The sequence below is a fragment of the Phyllostomus discolor genome, chromosome 3 (assembly GCF_004126475.2).
Source record: "Phyllostomus discolor isolate MPI-MPIP mPhyDis1 chromosome 3, mPhyDis1.pri.v3, whole genome shotgun sequence".
NCBI lineage: Eukaryota > Metazoa > Chordata > Mammalia > Chiroptera > Phyllostomidae > Phyllostomus > Phyllostomus discolor.
In genome coordinates this window covers 50,412,562-50,431,629 of record NC_040905.2, presented here as the reverse complement: position 1 = coordinate 50,431,629, position 19,068 = coordinate 50,412,562, and the positions used below count along the sequence as shown (strand labels likewise).

At 40.0% G+C, this 19,068-nt stretch overlaps 1 protein-coding gene across 6 annotated transcripts in view; it reads right to left on the bottom strand.

Moving 5' to 3' along the window:
• The window catches only part of RASGRF2 (Ras protein specific guanine nucleotide releasing factor 2), a 192,888-nt gene that overhangs the window by 109,929 nt on the left and 63,891 nt on the right, over positions 1-19,068 (bottom strand). For all 6 annotated transcript variants that reach the window (XM_036020479.1, XM_028532107.2, XM_036020482.1 and 3 more), the window contains exons 3-7: positions 13,651-13,798; positions 11,243-11,332; positions 6,421-6,674; positions 3,551-3,630; positions 2,969-3,162 (exon numbers count right to left, since the gene is read on the bottom strand). In XM_036020479.1, the coding sequence (XP_035876372.1) occupies positions 2,969-3,162; positions 3,551-3,630; positions 6,421-6,674; positions 11,243-11,332; positions 13,651-13,798 (766 nt within the window). The remainder of the gene's footprint in view (positions 1-2,968; positions 3,163-3,550; positions 3,631-6,420; positions 6,675-11,242; positions 11,333-13,650; positions 13,799-19,068) is intronic.

Here is a 19,068-nt window from a genome sequence, read left to right as displayed (position 1 = left end):
TGCTTTAACAAAAAATAGGTGTGATTTTGATTCACTTACACCAGATGACTATTGCTGTGCTGGCTGTTGTCTTTTTTTATTTGAAAATCTCAGGGAAAAGAGGTCAGTGCCCCTGACTAAATAATCAAGTATTGCATGTTCTGGGAACACACTTAAAAATTCTCGGGGTGCACTGGTTAAAAATCACTGATCTAGATGAATCGCAATTCTGCTTTCAATTACGGGCCAATATTTGTCACTTTATAGACATTAATGAGCTTGCTCTCCAATCACAGTAAATAGGTGGCTACTTTCTGGAGAACATCTTATCTTGCTGTTCTTGTCAAAAGCAGATTTCATGACTAGCTTACCTATGGATCTATGAGCAGCTGAGGCCAATTTAAACAGTCCCAGACAAACCACTGTCTTTACTAAATAAAAAAAGTAAAATGCCCCACCCTCATCCCAAGGTGTCCAGCCTGCCCCAGAGCGAGGCAGCAGCACCACTGCTAATACAGACGCAGAGGGAAATAGATGTACCTCCACCATCTGATGGAGAAAACGCCTTCAGTACTATTTTACCTCATTGGTTAAAGGACCAAAGGGGACAAGAAGGGTAGAATGGACATGGGCCCTGTAATAAAGAACCTTTAAGCTTCTTTATGTTCCATATGTCACTCCAAAGAGACAGCAGGAGGGAGAGACACCAAATAATAAAGAAACAGCAGAGACACCAACGAGAATGAAGCTCCTGGGGAGCAAACTGATGATTTCCCTTCTGGGTCTGTTCAAAATCCTTATAGGGAAGCAAAATAGTTATGGGGAAGCAAATAAAGAACACAATTCAGTGCTCTTTCAATTTACCCATTTCTTGCAGTTGGACCAATTCTGGACAAATTCTTTAAGTTTGAGGCTCCTCTCAGAGCAATGGCTCTTATAAGCCGAGGCTTTTGGTTACCCTGGTCTGGAAGAAGCCAGACAATCTCAACATCTGACCCTTTGGTTACATTTTAGGGTTTGGTACCATCACAGTCTTGGCAGGGGGAGAGGGTTGGGGAACTAGACTAACACCAGGCTTCTTACACCACCACATAATTACCCAACCAACCTTCCAGAACAAGTCTAGTGAGAACAGTGTCACAGAGTCAGAGAGCTAGTGGTCAGGAGATAACTAGAGCTCAGCCACCTCGATCTCAAGATCTACAAACATATATTTAGATTGGTTCGATTACTTTCCCCATGCGATGACTAAAGGGTGAGCAAGACATCCAGATCTAGAGATTTCCAGTCCAATGGTCCTCATCTGATATCATAGAAAGTTTTGGGGATCAATCAAAATGCCAAGTCATTGTTAATTGGCTTAAACTCCATGGGGAGGGAGGGAAGGGAGGTGGAAGAGTATCACAGCATTTTTAAGAAACCCACAGACCTTTCCAAGGCCTTACATTCAACTTTTGGCCACGTCACCTCAAGTGCAAGCGCAGCCCGCCATTTTAAGGCATTGAGAGAGTTACATTGAATGGCACCTGGAGAGACACCGATGGGCAGTGGGAAAGGGGGATGGGCACGTCTCTGAATGTTCCGTGTGTCTTTCGAAATCTATCTTTGTGTGTTCACCCAAGTGGGGTTGCTGAACAGATACACTTCAGGGAATTTTAATCATAACCTAGAAGTAACTGAAGGATAGTCAAATAGGACTCAAAATAACATTGCACTATACAAAATGTGTTTCACTGTAAATAAATCTTAAATTACAATTTTGTGTAAGGTTACCAAAAAAGAAAACTTTTTTGCGTTGAATTTTTCCTCATGAAATATATCCTCAGGGAGGCAAAGAGTTCAAACAATTCAGTTCCATTTAAACACACACACACACACATATACACAACAACAACATTATAAAATTTCACTATACTTAAGTGATTTTAAATGCATCCTTTTGGTTTTTAAAAAACATACTAAATGTCTATGGTGACTTCCAGGATTTCAAGCAGGATTAACAAACTTTAAGACAAACAATTACACACCAGACCAACATTTCTTTCTGAGGCTAAAAAATGATACATCAGGGTCAGCAGTGCCTGTTCGTGGGGGACAAAGCTCCCCACAGAAACCCTAACATACATGATTCTGAGCCTCGGTTTACCACGTGACAATTTGGAGGGCTGGCCAGAAGCCCCACAAATTCCACAGTCAGAATACTCAATGCCTTTTCAAAAGAACAGAATCAACATTTTTCAAGAAAACAGGCAATTCAGTTCATATTTTGGTCTCTGCAATTCTCACTCAAGAGCTCTGAACGCTAGAGCCCTAGATATAGGAAAGAATACATGTAATGGATCTCATGGGTTGCTCTGATTCCATAAAATGAACATCACGACAAGCCCCAGCCTCCCTGCAGCATCCTGAGGGGGGCCAAGAGCCCTGGTCCAGCCAGTGCCTCTGGCTCCCAAGTCTTCACTGGCCTCCGTGACTATGGAGGCCCTCCTTTTGCTCTCCAGAGCTCCAGCCAAGGCAGACTCAACAGCAATCACAACAGGGTAGGGAGGGTGAGCAGGAAAACAAAGACTTTCCCAGCAGTCCACTCCACTTCTCAAGAACATTTTATGTAACCAGCATACACTGGAACATTTGTACAGCATCCTATTCTGTAACCCTAGTAATATTTTTAAACATGCTGAAGGAGGAGACTTCACGAAAGAGGTCTGTGAGGCATCTTTCTATAAAGAGAAAATTGTGCTGCTTTTCAAAAAAGTCATTTTTAATTCAATTTTCTCAAAAAATTCTGGTTTTCTTACATATCCTAGACAGAGAAAGAACATGGGGGCATGAATTTGTTTATCTCGGGGTTAAGCTCAAGATGACAGGTAATGCATAAGTGTTATAACTCTTCAAGGGGATCCTTGCACACCTCCTTCTGGTCATACCAGGCATCAGGGACATTGAGCTGCAACCAGAGGACTTATAAAACGCATCCCAGAGGACTTACCTGAAACATTGGATAGGTCAAGAATGTTTCTAGCATCCTCCCTTCACAGGCCGGGTTGGCTTCATACTGTTTTAAGAGTTTGTCAAAATCTCTGTTTTGCTTACAATTGGCAAGCACTTGGAGGCTGTACTGGTGATTACGTACAAATTCTTGATAAATGTTCAGCATGGGGAGCAAAATATCAAACAGGTCGGCTGAAAGAAGAAGGGAAATGGCAGTTTCTTTTGGTGTTCAGTAAACTATCTAAGGTGCAGGGGAGAGACTGTGTCCACTCACTAGGAGTGACAGAGACTGGCTCCCAGCACCAGGGGTTGCGCATGCATAGGGACCCAGGTCAGATGTCTGAATGACTGGCCTGACAGAATGTGACCCAGGGCAGAGCCTGACTGTAGTCCCCGATGACCATGACAAGCCAGAGGAAGGTAACTAGTAGGGCAGGGCCCAAAGGCCAATGAGGCAGATTCCCAATGGCTAAAACTGCTCACGGGACAATGGGAAATTTCAACAGCTTCAGCTAAATAATGTTGAAATTATCTTACTCTAATTTTAGCCATATTAAGAAAAACTAAAGCATGCCCTTACCTAAAATTAAAGTAGGCCAGTTTGCTATTCTTGCCTTCAGTCCTTGATGAAATATTTCATGAAGAAACATGATTGTTTCACTACAAAAAAATGCGAAAACAGTAATTTAGCCTTGAGTAGAGTCATTCCGTCCAATGTAGGGAAGTCTCCCTCCTTCCTCACAACAGCAGAGCCTCGCTTTTAATCTCATGTGATCAGACCCCCTCTCCTCACCCTCGTTTCCACGGTCACCTGCAGACCACAGCCTCTCTCCCAAGCCTGCCCTCTCAGCTCCCAGCTCACTTTTCTCCGGCACTACTCTTGTCGTAATTCTCGTCATGACTTCAGCGTGCACACAAACAACATTCTACTGTCCTGGCATCTTGGGCCCGTGAACTCCTCTCCTCCAAGATTTTGATCTTATTTTAAAACCACACACACACACTTTTTTATACCTTTTTATTTACTTCCAGGTACCACTGTGTTCCTCTGCTCCTTTTTATAGCAACCCTCCTTTGAAAAGAGTTTTCCAGACCCATTCTCTCCAATTCTAATCTCCTCATCCTCTCTATTCTGGCTTTGATCCCCCACTGAGGTTACCAATAAGCTCCAACTTATTGAAACCACAGTCAGGTCTCAGTTATGATTTTTTAAAAGATTTTACTTGTTTATTTTTAGAGAGAGGGGAAAAAAGGGAGAGAGGGAAATAAACATCCATCTGTGGTTGCCTCTCTCACGTTCCCAACTGGGGACCTGGCCCCCAACCCAGGCATGTGTCCTAAACAGGAATCAAACCAGCAACCCTTCAGTTTGCAGGCCAGTGCTCAATGGCTGGCCACACCAGCCAGGGCCCAGTTATGATTTTATTTGACCTTGTTGACATAGTGTTCACTCCCTCTTTCTTTGGTTTTCAGGACAACCTGCTTTCCTGTCTTTCACCCTACAACTCTAATGGATCCTCTCTACTGTCACACTACAGCTCCTCTTCCTCTTCCTAACCTCTACACGTTGGAAAGACCCAGGGCTCAGTCCTTGTTCCTCTCTTCTCGTTCGTCTGTACCTACTCCCTGGGTAATCTCATTCAGACTAACAGCTTGCTAACCATATGTCATTGCATTCCCAGATTTATATTTCTATTCTGGACCTTTACCTTGAACTCCAGCCTAATATCCAACCCCTGCTCGCCTGATTTCTCCATTTGGATGGAAAACAGCATCTCACATGCAACAGTTCCAAAATAAAAACTCTTCATCTTTCCCTTATATCTGTCCTTGCCTCAATCTTCCCCCATTTAGTAAATAGCAGCTCCACATGTCTAGTTGTTCAGGCCAAAAGCCTTGAAATCTTACCTGCTTTTTGCTTTCCCTCAAAATCCGCATCAAACTCATCAACAAATGTTACCGTCTCTATGTTAAAAAGGTACCCAGAATCCAATCACTAATCACTTTCTCCATTACAATCTTCTCTTGTCATGTTATCACAACAGCCACCTGCCAGGCCTCCTTGCTGTAACCACCTCTGACCTAGCTTATTGATCTCCCTGAAGCCTATTCTCACCAGAGAGGCCAGAGTGAGCCTTTCAAAAGACAGTGCCATGTCATGTGACTTCTCTGCTCAAAACCCCACCAAGGTGTCCCCATCTCACTTAGAGTAAAAGCAAAGGATCTTACAACGTCCTACTGCTAATGTTCTAACATCCCCCTTCAACACACAGACCTTGGCAGCTTCTCAAACCAGCAAGCCAGGCCTGCTCCAGCCTCAGGCCCTTTGCACAGGCAGGCCGCTCTGTCTGCACCACTCTTCCCCCAGGTAGCAGCCCCATGACTGGCTTCCTCACCAACTCAAGTCTCTTTTCAAATATTAACTTATTTTTTAGTCCTTTCTGAAGACTAGCTATTTAAAAACTTTAAAAAATTGTGGCATATTCACATAAAATAATACAATGTAGCAATTTTTTAACAGAAGGTTCTTTAGCTATCAACATGGGAGGGTGTCCAGGATATATCAATTTAAGTGTAAAAAGTAAATATATATTGAAGTACATTGCCTTTTGTTTAAAATAGAGAAAAGTAAGACTCAGAATCCATATTTGATTTCATCTACCTCAATTAACACTGGAAGGATCTATCAGAACCTGATTAAAATGGTTGCACACAGAAAGTGGGGTGACGGAGCAGGCGGAGGCAGGGGTGAGAGTGAGACTTCTGATGGCTGTTAGACGCTTCATGTTGTTTTGACTTTTGTACTTATACTATCTACTCAAAAACAAATAACTAAAATTTTAAGTCAAACACCCAAGCACGCTCCTTCTGCCCTATCTCCTTCACTGCTTTATTTTTTCTACAGAACCCATCACCACATAATATATTACATATTTCACTTATTCACTATTCATTGTCTGTCTTCCTACATCAAAATTTAAGTTCCATGAAGGCAGGGATTTTTCCTTTGTTCACTGACGAATCCACAGCAGTAAAGACACAATAAATATTTACTGAGTGAATGAATTTACTAGGGAGTCTCAGGCCCTCTGTGAACTGTTGTTCTTCCTCAAGCGCTTTTGTATAAATTCCAGATAAGGACCCGCTAATCACCCCATTTCCCTCAGGGAGGGAAATAGTCTTTCCCAAAGCACGCATACCCCACACAATGACAAGAAAACATATGTCAAACAGGGAAGAAAAACAGAAAACTGCATGTCAAAATTCAAAATCAAGATATGCAAATTTGGACTAATAAATGAAACACAAATAATAGATTTTGTATTTTCAGTATCACAAACTCATGAAAGTGAATTTATGAAACCTATTCTTTTAAGAGTAGAGTAAAAATTATTTTAAGAAATACAAATGGGTTTTTCACATGACTCTTTGATTTGTGCCAAGACAAACCTGTTGAGAAAAATACTGCTGACGTCATCGTGGCTGATGGGGGGCTTCTTGGAGCTGGCGGCCATTCGCAAGGGCCGGAGGAAGCCGTTGACCAGGACGTAGAGCTGGTGCACGTACTCCGACTCGGCCTCCACCATGGTGAACACAATCTGGTTTCTCTTCCTCATACTTTCAGCGTGAGGAGAGCAAATGTAATCCTGCACGATGGTCTTCCATTTCCTTCTACACAACCATCCTCGCATGAAGCTCTGAACCTACAGAAAAGAGAGACAGAAGGAAAGAAAAAGGAAGGAAGGGAAGCAGGGAGGGAGGGATGGAGGAAGGAAAGAAGGAAGGGAGAAAGAAAGGAAGAAAGAAAAGAAAGGAATCTCAGGGAGCTGTGAGGCAGGCTCTCTTAAGTCTGTCAGTTAAGGTGTCGTCCACCCTGTGCCATATGAAACACTGCTCTTTCACTGGTGCATACTTTTATCAGATAGCAGAAAAAATGATTTCAAAATAATAATTTTATCAGGTTTAAAAGTTTCTTCTTAAGAAACTTTTAAGGTGTTTAGGCCTGTTTATATGGGCACCAGAATACAATAATATTACATAATTAGTTTTTAGCACTTCAAAAAAGGAATAAATAAAAGATTTATTTTCAAGAATAAGAAATCATATATTTTTAAAAATATTTTAAATTGTAGTAAAAAACATATAACACGAAATTTACCATTTTAGCCATTTTTAAGTGTGCAGTTTGGTAGTGTTAAGTGTACCAGGGTGGGCAAGAGTAGGTTTACAGCTGTTCATGTGGAAAATAATACAATAATTAATAAACAATAGTACAAGAATAAACTGTTACATGCACTCCCAAGTGTAAACCTATTTTTGCCCCACCCTGTATTCACATTGTTGTGCAACAGATCTCTATAACTTTTTCATCTTGTGAAACTGAAACTCTATACTCACTAAACAGCAAAGCCGCTTTGTCCCCTTCCCTCAGGTCCCGAGAGCCCCACTCTTTCTGTTTCTGTGAGTTTGACTGCTTTAAATACCTCATATAAGTGGAATCATGCAGTGTCTGTCTTTCTGTGTCTGACTTATCTCGCTTAGTATAATGTCCTTAAGGTTCATCCATGTTGTAACATGTGCCAAGATTTCCTCACTTTTTAAGGATGAATGATATTCTATGGTACCCATGTACCATGTTTTTTAACCCATACATCTTTCAGTGGACATTTGGATCACTTTCACCTCTTGGCTACTGTGCTTAATGCTGCAATAAACATGGGGATGCAGATATCACTTCAAAATCCCACTTTCAATTCTCTTGGGTATGTGTTGGGAACTTCCCTGCCTGGTATCAGAAGCTGTAACGCCCACCTAAGCTAAGGCTAAGGGAACACCCTTGGAACCGTAAGCCAGCAAGGAGACAAGCTTGTCTCCCTGACAGGAGCACCACTTCTGCTCCCTCATACCTCATACCATACTTCAAGCCTGGACCCCAACGCTTGGTCGGTTAGCCAGTGATGGATAAGATTCCCCAAGGGGGGAACAACCTAAGACAGGCACGATCACATGGGAGGCCCCCAAAAGAAGGACTTGGGGGCTTCGGCAAAAGGGGGTGATGGACTCTTGCCCTTTGGCTTTGACAGAGCCCGAGTCCTCCTGCTCTGCAAGAAAATCTCTTAATCTCTTGGCTGCCATACTTCCCTTGCTCCACCTAAGCCTGAAACAATGACAGGGTGGTGCCGCACTGTGCTGGAAAGGGCGGATTCCCTGGGTGATTAGGCCTAAGAAAGAATATGTAAAATCCTGTGAAACCTGCTTTGTTTAGAATGCTCTCAGTTGAATGAGAAGGGTCCAAGGAGGAAGTTAGTTTGTTCCTTAAAAGTCTTACAGCTCTTTGACCCTGACTCAAAATAGACCTTCAGAGTTCCTTGTTACCTATCGTTTGATCCTTACTTCCTCACAATGAGTAATGTGCTTTACCTGAATTCCTATGCAAAATGAACCCAGTAAAAGCCAGTTTGGACAGTAAATCGGCGCGCTCCTCACTAGAGGGGGTGGCCGTTCCATCCCTACTTCTCCACAGAAACTGGTCTGTCTCTGTGAATGTTTTTTCTCGAGTTTTGACGAGCCATCCACAGTGTTCCATGATCACTGCTGGCCAGTGACCCACGCATCAGGTATGTACCCAGAAGTGGGATTGCTGGCTCAGATGGTAGTTCCATTTTTAATTTTTTGAAGAACCACTGTATTGTTTTCCATAGCAGGTGAATCGTTTTACAATCTCACCAAGAGTGTGCAAGTTTCAAGTTCTCCACATCTTTATCAATACTTATTTTGGTGTTTTTTTTTAGAGTAGCCATCCTAATAGGTATGAGGTGATATTAAATTGTGGTTTTAATTTGTATTTCTCTAATGCTTAGTGATGTTGAGTACCCTTTCATGTGTATGTGAGGTCTCCAGAGATTATATACAAATGATCAATTGCATATCATTTTTTGGAGAAATGTCTATTCCTTTGCCTGTTTTATAATTGGGTCATTTGATTTTGTGTTGTTGTTGACATGCCACTTTACTAAGTTTAAAAATAAGTGTTAGAGATGAGCTCTTCCAACTGCTTCCTCTCACAGATCAGTAAACTAAATTTTATAGTAAATCACACAGGTAGGAAGGCTGCAAGCAGAACTGGTGTTCTTTCACCTGCATTCTGTTAACCATAAAGACTCTCTGTTTCAGCACATGGACAAATTTGCAATGGTTATTATTTTGTGAAAAAAACATAAAATATAGTTAAAATCAATTTTGTAGAAAATATGATAGCCTTTAAAATTGATCTGAATTCCCTAGGTATGGTTTGCAGAGTAATAAGCAAACCTCACAAAGTGCACTGGTTTGTGTGTATTAGCCAAAACATTCACTGGTCATTGTTTAAAACCCAGCTAAATGCCAGGTGCTAAGCACACAGGGATATGTCATAATCCTTAACCCAAAGGCTCTGCATCTAACCTTGGGAGTGGCCTTGAACTCTGGTCTTCCATTTCCTCATCTACAAAATAACTGACCAATTATTCCTGTGGTCTTTCCTAAATATAAAAAGGTTATATGGTATTTTTTTAGTATTTGTTATATTTAAGTGGCAGATTCAGCAACAAAGCAAGTTGCAGATTCACTTATAATTAAAAGCATTACATCACTACAAATTTTTTTTTAGTACCATCATTATCTATTCAGCACATTCTTACACTTTTTATTTTTTCCATACTGTTTGATCCATGGAGTCTAAATTATCATGTATTCAAACAACTACTCTTCTTTTGCAATATTTGAAATTCTCTCATTTTACTGATGTTGTTAGCATACTATCAATTTTCTACAGGCATTCATACAGTTGATTTAACTGAAACAATAAAATTAATAAAATTATATGGGGGAAAATTATATGTATATTATTTGAAGAAATTTAATGGTAAATTTCTGTGAATTAAAATCAATTTTAATTTTTGGCCTCTTGAAGTTAAAAAATTACGTTGACATTTGTCAAAATGAGGCTAGAGAAACTAATTCATTCGTAAACACCCTTTTTTCCACATAGACATTAGTTTGATTTGAGACAGAAAAACAAAAGAGTAAATTTCAAAATCTATTTAACAAGTTTAAAAATAGGTTTTAAAAAAGTTATTTCTTCTAAGAAATAGAACGTTATTACAGGTAAAAAGTATTTATCATTATTCTTCCATTTACCAGAGTATTTTAAAAAATTGACTGAACTGAATTTTGTGTTACATAAAACTTTTTATTCACTTGGACAGCTACTTTCTGCAGAACAAAAGCTGGTCACTTTCTTCCTAACAGACCAGGATCCACCACTGCACTGGAAGCTGTATTTTACTGATTTCTTTGCTCACGTGCAACTGCATACTATTAAAAGAAAGTCAATAACATTAATCTTGTAATACAATAGCATGAACCAAATTCAATGTATAAAGTTATAAGTTCTTTAAAAAAGATGTTATTTTATTTTTTTATTTCTTAAAAACTAAAGACATTGTAATTTAGTCCTAAGAAATATTTCTATTTAAAATTCTAAGCAATATTTAGTTAAAGTTTTGTTACAGCTGAAAAGGAATAATTATTTAGGATAGAGAAATAGCATTAAGAAAAATTAAGAACTAAAGATTTTAATAATGAGGCTTTTCACATAATGTTAACAAAGCTGATAAGTGCTTTACTGCGGACAATTAGGATTACAGAACTCAAAACCTCAATGACATAAAGCAAACACAGTAGACTGGACTGAGTGCCAGTGTCTGATAATTACAAAAGTTGTACAGTCATAAATAACAGTAAGATGGAAAAGATATGCTGATTTTGTGAATGTTAAACAAGAAAGAAACAATAATAAACTAGAAATCTGAGCAGATGTAGTGATTTATTCAAACTTCTCACATGTTCAAAAAAATAAGCACTAAAGACTATGGCTAAAAGAAATATTTTTGAAATGTAATTTAAAAAACATTCCCCCAAAATATGAAAGAAGCACAAAATCAGGAGGTTAAATAGCACTTAATTAACCCAGTTGGAGAACACTATCTTAACGTCTGGTTGGCATCCTTCCCACAGAGTCCAAAAGGGGATCCTCAGGGATGGAAAGAAATCTTAAGCTGATACTTTTCTAGAAAAGTAGTCATGTCTGGATCACTCTGAAGGGCAAGTCTGGGAGCCATCAGAACAGAAACACCAAGGTTCTCAGCTCAGGACAGGGTGGCAAAGACGGTTCCACAGAACCCCCAACTGGTCACTGTGCCTCCACAGCCAGAAACCCCCAGCATCCTACCTTTTTAATCTTCTTGATGTCTGGATCCTCGTCTTCTGGATTGCTTTGGTAAGGCCGCATTCGTTCCTTGGTTTTATTAAGAGCAACAATCTAGAACACAGAACAGGTCCATTTCATGATTTGGAAAATACTGGATTATTGCTATAACCCATAGTTACACCCTCAAGATAGCTCATGACATCTTTAGGAAGCATTCATTTCTTATTCACTCTTTCTGCCTTTGGTGCTGCAGCGGGGGAAGCATGAACTTTATCCTAAGCCTTTTGTTTTGTTAAAAACAGCAGTGCTTATGAGAAGTAACTGTGGAAGTGTGAACTGGGTCTGGGTTAGGTGAAATGTTGGCCCGAAACTTAGCCCTGCCCGTTTTGCCAGCGATGCCCAGGCCAAGGCCTTCTCAGGGGCTGAGGGACAGGTCAGCCACCTCCCCTGAAGGCAGCTGCCCACAATGCCCTGTGATCTCCAAACGCAAAGACACTCAGCTCACAGCTCCTGCATCCCCAGTGGGAGGGATCAGCCTGCAGCCTTCCAAGTACACACAAGTCAGCAGACTCACGGTTCTCCTGGGGGAAATGGTAACTGCAAAGGGAACTTCAGAGCCCTAGGGTTGGTCCCAACCCACCAAGAAAAGGTGAAAAGGTAAAAAGGTAAAAAAGGATCAAAACAATCTGGGATCTCCTTTTATCTCCAGTTCAGTTCTGTGACCAGTGAGGAGCAATTCAAGACCAGATGGCCCCTCAACTGCACTTAGTGACAAAATTCACTGGACTTACTGCTCAGTTTGTAGGCACTTACAAACATAAGAACCTAAACAGATCTACTAACAAGCAAATACAAAATTAAGGGATCGTAATCACTCCCTCTGACCTGTCTTTACATTTTACCTCTAATACCAAGTGCACATCTCTGCCACGTTCTGGCAGGGAAGTGGGGAAATAGAAGGCGTAGGAAATAAATTGTGGCTCCTGTCAAGCGACCACACAAGGCATACCTGCTACTGACAGCTTCTAACTGCAGTCTATATTCAGACTCAAACAGAACACAGTGAAGACAGATCGGCACACACAAATAAATATCGGGGAACATCGCTTGGGGCTGAGTTTCTCTTAGAGAGAAAAATACCAGCCTCTTTCACTTCGCAGGCAAGCATCTGCTCTAGCTTATTGTACAATGGCAAAGAGAGAACACAATAATTTTCTTTTAAATTATAGTGCCTGATATAGTCTTTTAAAATGCAGGTTTGTTAGGTTTTCTGTTGTTGTTTTCACTGTATCAGATTTCAGGGTTGCATCAGGAAGATAACAACACTAATGATATGGTGAACACAGTCTGCAAGTAATCATCACCAGGGAAGCCAGCAGATCCCAGATGGAACTAGTTGAGGCCCATGCTCTGTGCACTGGGAGTGAAGTACACAGAAAGCAGGTGAAACCCCTCACAGGATGCACAGAGCATGTCTTAGGGGAAGGAGTGAAGAAACGAAAAACAGGGTTGTCAAATGACAGAAACATGACAAGAAAGTTACCAAGGCTGAGGAGCCTGAATTGTCTCTGTCAACAAGAATACAACTAGCAGTAGATTTCATTCTGTCTAACACTTCTCTTTGAAGTTAAGAAGATATTAATGCCCTGCTAGTGAGAAAAAGGGAAGAAAACTCACATTCTACATTCCTCTTTGAACCTTTAACCATCAATCACTTCTGACAAGGAGGGACAGGATAGCAAGACAAGGTACACAGACAGAGGCACCTTGCAGAGAGGGAGGCCCAGGCACACTGCCATGGCTGCAGACTCTATGACCACTTCTGTTCTCACCTGGCTCAGTCTCACTGCCTGGGAGTATAGGGCCTGAGAAGCTCATGCTAAGCGGGCAGGGGGAGGAGAAGAAGGAGGCAAGAATTCCAACTTCAGGGGAAAAAATGCACTCTAATAAACGTCTTACTTTTTAATTCAAACATATTTTTCAAAATTCTAAAGGGAAGAAGGTTAGACTCCTTAGATCCAGAAAAAGTAAAGTCAATCTGAATTCATCTTTGCTCCTTCCTTAGTTGTCATTTGAACTTTAATTGAATTTCTATGACAGACTCACAATTACCTTTACCATAAGAGTCAATCTGAAAACAATTAAATATTAAAGTCAACTCTGAATCGCTGATCAAAGGAAGAACAATCAGGAACACAAATAATTTAAAAATAGCCTATAATCCTGATATTTTATTGAAGTATATTTGCCTATTTTTAACACAAACATTAGATTTGTTTCTAATGTAGATCAGTAGCCTGGCCACATACATATCGATAGCAGAGAAACTACATTTAGGATTAAATATTTGCCCAGATAGGCCTTAAATAATCATGAGGAGATGACTGTAAGTGTGAAACAATAAGAAGGAATCACCAACTGGGAAATACCTCTGATTTAAGCCTTTCGATTTCTGTATCTTGATCTTCAAGTTGATGTCGCAGTTGGTTAGCTGCAATTTTTTCTGTCTCTACGATCTGAACGAGATGAATGTACTTCTGCATCAATACTTCCCTCTCAATCAAAATGTCTGCATAACTTGAGAAAAAATTATGGTTAGTCATTGAGATGTTGTTCTACTACAGTTCAATATAGAAAAGCATGCACTACATTTTAAGAAGAAACCAGAAACATAGCTTGTTTGGCTAACTCTACTTCATGTAAACGTTAACTTTTGGTTCACATATGACACCCTTAACAAAGAACTTGCGTCATTATCATTTTACATATTTTTTTTACTAAAACTTAACTTTTGGCCTACTTTTGGCATCCTTTAACTATATAGAATTTGAATAATTATGATTATACATATATTTTTACTTAGAGTTCATTTAATGATGGCTGCTACCCACTATTTCATCATATCAGTGAGAAAAGTACAAAGGAAATCTACTGTCCTATGAAGAAAATAGAACATCTTTTTTTTTAAACAAAGAAACTGAAGTCTTTGATTTGACAGCACATACTTGGTTTCCAGGGATGATATTTAAAATATTTCACCAAGCAAGACACTAGGCAATTGGAACAGACTTGCCAGAAAGTAGGATAAGTGAAACAACTACAGGAACAGGCACCGGCTGAAGAGAACTATGACGACTATACCAGCAGCCACCAGACTTGCTTGCTCTCTTTAGGATTTTGAGAACACTGACTACCTTTGCACATTCTTTCCAAAAGCAACAGAAGCAAAAATTTCATTTTGGGAATAAGTGTAGATTCTTTGGCCCCTAACTCCTACAATCTAGCCTGTGCCCATTTCTTTGATGTGGTAAAGATAAACTCTGTTTAGATTTCTATTGATTATGCCATTCCATGGCATCTAAAGTTCTGTCACCAGAACTTCCTGTTGTATACAAGTTGGTAAAAATGTATTTTCCTCTATTCACATAATCTTTCCCAAATGGCATGATAATAGCAATAAATGACAATAGCTTTCATTAGTTGACAATGTGAGGAGTACCACACATATTCTCATCTCATCCTCCCAGAAACTCAAGAAGATAGTTTTATCATTCCAATTGTAGAGAGAAAGGATTCAATCTTCACAGAAGTCACATAACTTGTACATGGCAGGGCTGGATGGGATTCAAATCAAAGTCTGTCTGCCCCTAAGCCCATGTTCTTAATTACAAGCTAAACTTTCTCTAATGAGAAACAGCACACTAGATATAAACAAGAATATTGTAGCAGATGTGTTTTGAGATATCAGCCCAATCTTCTACCCATTTACTTCATCTTTGGGAACTTGGGCCCTGGCAGCCAAGTTTGTACCATAAAACTTGCCCTCAAAGACCATATTAAACTGGTCTTAAAAAAAAAAAAAGTAACTGGACTAAGCTAAACCAATTAGATTCTTCTTAGAATCTGGGATTGTGCCTCTGACCTATTTGCTTCAACTGAGATGATATGGACTTGGAAACTCAGGTTACCATTGTTGGGCAGTCATAGTTGGCCACATCTATGCCAAAACGAAGTGAGTCTTCTGAGAGAGAAAGGAACATCGGATGTTCAACAAAGCAGAGATGAGAGAGACAGAAAGTCTGAGACAGAAAATAACGACAACCTGGGTGCCTGTCAGCTTTCCATTCTGGTTCCAGACCCTTATGACATCTGAACATAATTTTTAGCCTTAAGTTCAGTGAGATATTGCAGTTTCCATCTAATAAATTCTCTTTTTAACCTAAACTAAATTGAAATGAGTTTGTGTTACTTGGAACTAAAAGAGTCTTAAGACAATTCTAAAATCACAGTTTCAGTTCAATTATCTCAACACCCTCAGCACTTACGTCATGTGTGCTATTTGAGTTAGGAAAACCATAGTGTCAGCAGTATTTTTAAGTCACTTGTTCTAAGGAATTGCCCTAAGAGAGTAGAAAGAAAGGCTTTGTAACTGTAAGTGGGAAGAAGAGAAAAAGAGGGAAAAAAAGAGTAGAGTCTTCATAGAAATATGCTTTGGGGAACTTTTAAGGGAGGAAGTAATAATAGAGCATGAGAAAAGTAATTATATTATAAAAATTCTGCCCTTTCTTATCCATTTCATCAGAAACACAGCCAAATTTATTACAAATATATTAGATCAGTATTAGATTGCAAAAACAGTATTTTATTTTCTCGGATGAAAAGAAAAAGTCCAGTCCAGGACATATGCTGAGTTCATGCAGCCTCACCACCAGCATTGGCCTTCCATCAATTCTACGGTTCCACTGAAATGCTGTGAAAATGATTTTCTGTGTTAAGAATGAAACCACAACAGCATTATAAATCAGGAAAGTATGCCACCAACAGACCAGAAATTCCATGAAATTCCATGAAGAGAAAAACCAAGAAGAATTAGAGTGGTGGGAAGACCAGAGTAGAGGAAACCTGACATACAGGGGTAGACAAAAGTTGGTTGATACTAATAATAAATACAACAATTAACTAATTAATTAATTAATTAATTAATAATGTAGGAATAAACTGTGTTTCACGTACTCGCAGCTGTAAGCCCACTTGGCCTGCCTTGTATAAGCATGTTCCCAACCAGAGTGGCCAGGGGAGCCTCAAAATCAGACTCTACAAACACAAAGAATGGGAAGAGACAAGGAGACGATCGTTAGGGCATTTCATTAAAGTGTTCTCAGAACATCAGGGAAATTAGGCTCCTCCTCTTCCCAACACCCAACATAAGGAAATAAAAGGCGTGACTAGCCTCAGTGATGCTCCCTCAAGTCACAGCCCAAGTCATCTGCAGAAAGGGGCGTCCTTCCTGAAGAGGGAGCTGGACTCCCGAGAGCACAGGGTTTGGCTTTGCTCCAGACACCCACTGCAGACCCAAAGGACAACCACAACAGCAGAAGCACTTAGAGGGACTAGGAGGGAAATACATTGTGTTAATTTTCTGCTGTGTAACAAATTAGCACAAACTTAGTCATTTAAAACAACACATGTATTATCTCATGGTTTCTACGAGTCAGGAGTCCAGGTTCAGTTTAGTTGGTTCCTCAGTTTGGGGTCTCATGGGGCTGCAATCAAAATATTGGCCAAGGTGCATTCCCATCTGGAAGCTTGAGTGGAGAAGAACCCACTTCCAAGTTCATTCAGACTGTTGGAAAAGTTCATTTTCCTGCAGCTATAGAACTCACGTGGTCTGCTTCTTCAAGCCCAGCAGGAGCATCTGTGCCTCCAGGGAAGGGCCTGGTCCTCCTTTGAGGGCATTTGTCTGATTAAGTCAGGCAAATCTCCTTTTTAATTATCTCAAAATCAACTGATTTAGGACTGTAATTACATCTGCAAAATCCCTTCTCGTTTGCCATATAATGTGACAGAATCAAGGGAGAAACAACCCCAGCTTGTTTGCCATGCACTGGTGGCTGGTAGCAAGTCATAGTTTCCACCTATGCACACTACAGAATATAGAATTATACAAGGGGGAGTACCATCCTGACTTCCTGCGCTCTTCCCGCACACCCCAAAAGGAAGCCTATATATGTGACACAGACCTACATTCTCAGTCACAAGGTAACCCGGTCCTGGTACCTGTAATAACCCACAAGGTCTTTCATTTAGAACAAAGATCAGAAGACACTTGAGAAAACCAACTTCCAAAATCCAAGGTCTCTCCAGTGGACAGCATCTTGCTAACTGTCTTTTTAGTGATGGCTGCCTTCTGGTAATATTCATGCCCTTATGTCACCCCTTCCTCCTCTTGAGTGTGAGCTAGACCTGTATGACTCACTTCTAAAGAACAGAATATGGCAGAAAGGATGGGATGGCACTTCCAAGATTAGTTTATAAGAAGACTGGCTTCTATCCTGCTTGCCTCCCCCGGCTACTGTCTTACTGGTTTGCTCAGACGGAAGTCAGTGCTGTGTTGTGAGCTGCTCTGCGGAGAGGTTCCCATAGGCAGAAACTGACAGAGGCCTCCAGCCAACAGCTGATGAGGAACTGAGGCTTCAGTCCAACAACTGATAAGGAAGCGAATCCTGCCAACAACCACATGTGAACTTGGAAATGGATCCTCCCACAGCTGAGCCTTCAGATGAGACTGCAGACCTGGCTGTCACCTTGATTGTTGCCATGTGAGAAATTCAGGCAGAGACACCAAACTAAAACATACCTGTATTCCTGACCCTAGAAACTGTGGGGAGACAATAAAGTGTTTATTGTTTCAAGAATTGTGGAATAAACTGTTAAGCAGCAATAGATAATAAATACAGCCCCAAATGAACAAACAGAAAGACACTGGAGGATACAAGGCTAGTTCAGGCAACAGAGGTTTATTATCTTCAGAGAGACATGGAAGGCTATCAGGGCTATAAGACGAAAGGGGACTTCCATGAAAAAAAGTAATCTGATAACAAGAAGAATTCTTGGAAACAAAAAAAATTATTATTAAAATTTTACAGGTCAGTGAATGTGCTAACCAATGGCCAAAAACAAAGCTGGGTGTCTGGAAAAATAAAGAACGCTGAACAAAAATACAAAAGATTGGAAATATAAAAGAAAAACTGAGCAACATGGAGTATAGATCCAAGAGGTCTCATATCTATCTTATGGAAGTTCAGAGGGAAAAACATAGGCTCTGATGGGGAAGAAATCAAGAAATGAAAGAAACCTTCCCTGAACCAAACAGGGCACAGTTCAAGGATGAAAGATGACCTAAAGAGACTAAATGAAAATATTTCGTGCCCTGATGCATCCTGGTAAAATATCAGAGCTCTAAGGCTAAAGAAAAATGATAAAAAGCTTCCAAAAAACCATAGATTCTCTTTAAAAAGTGACAATCAAGATGACATACTTCTCAGTCTGTAACTTGGAATGCTAGATCACAATACAGAATTGAAGGGAAAATATTTTTTAACTTAAATTCCCAACCCAGGCAACCAATCAACAGGCCAAGGTCTAGTTCCAAACAAAAACAGTTTGGTAACCTCCACACTTACAACAGGAGAAAAATTATGAGGAGTTTTCCAACCAAATAAAACAGAAAACAAAGATAAAAGATGACATGGAATGCAAGAACACAAGCCAGAGGAAGTAAAGGAAACTAGAAAGAAATGAGAAGTTAATACAAGCAAGATTCTCCTGCAAGGAGCAAATACTCAATTGCATCTGATTACCTTTCATTCTCTATGCAACCAAACACCAACCTTCATACTTTGGGATGTAATATTTGTATAACTGTGATGTAAATGCCCCTTATTGCTTTTTAACTTTTAGAATAAACAGTGGCTTAAATTTAGAAGACAGAGGTAAATGTTTAAAAGTTTATAAATAGAGACTAAGTAATAAAAGCAGATGAGGAAACTCTAAAACATAAAGTACTC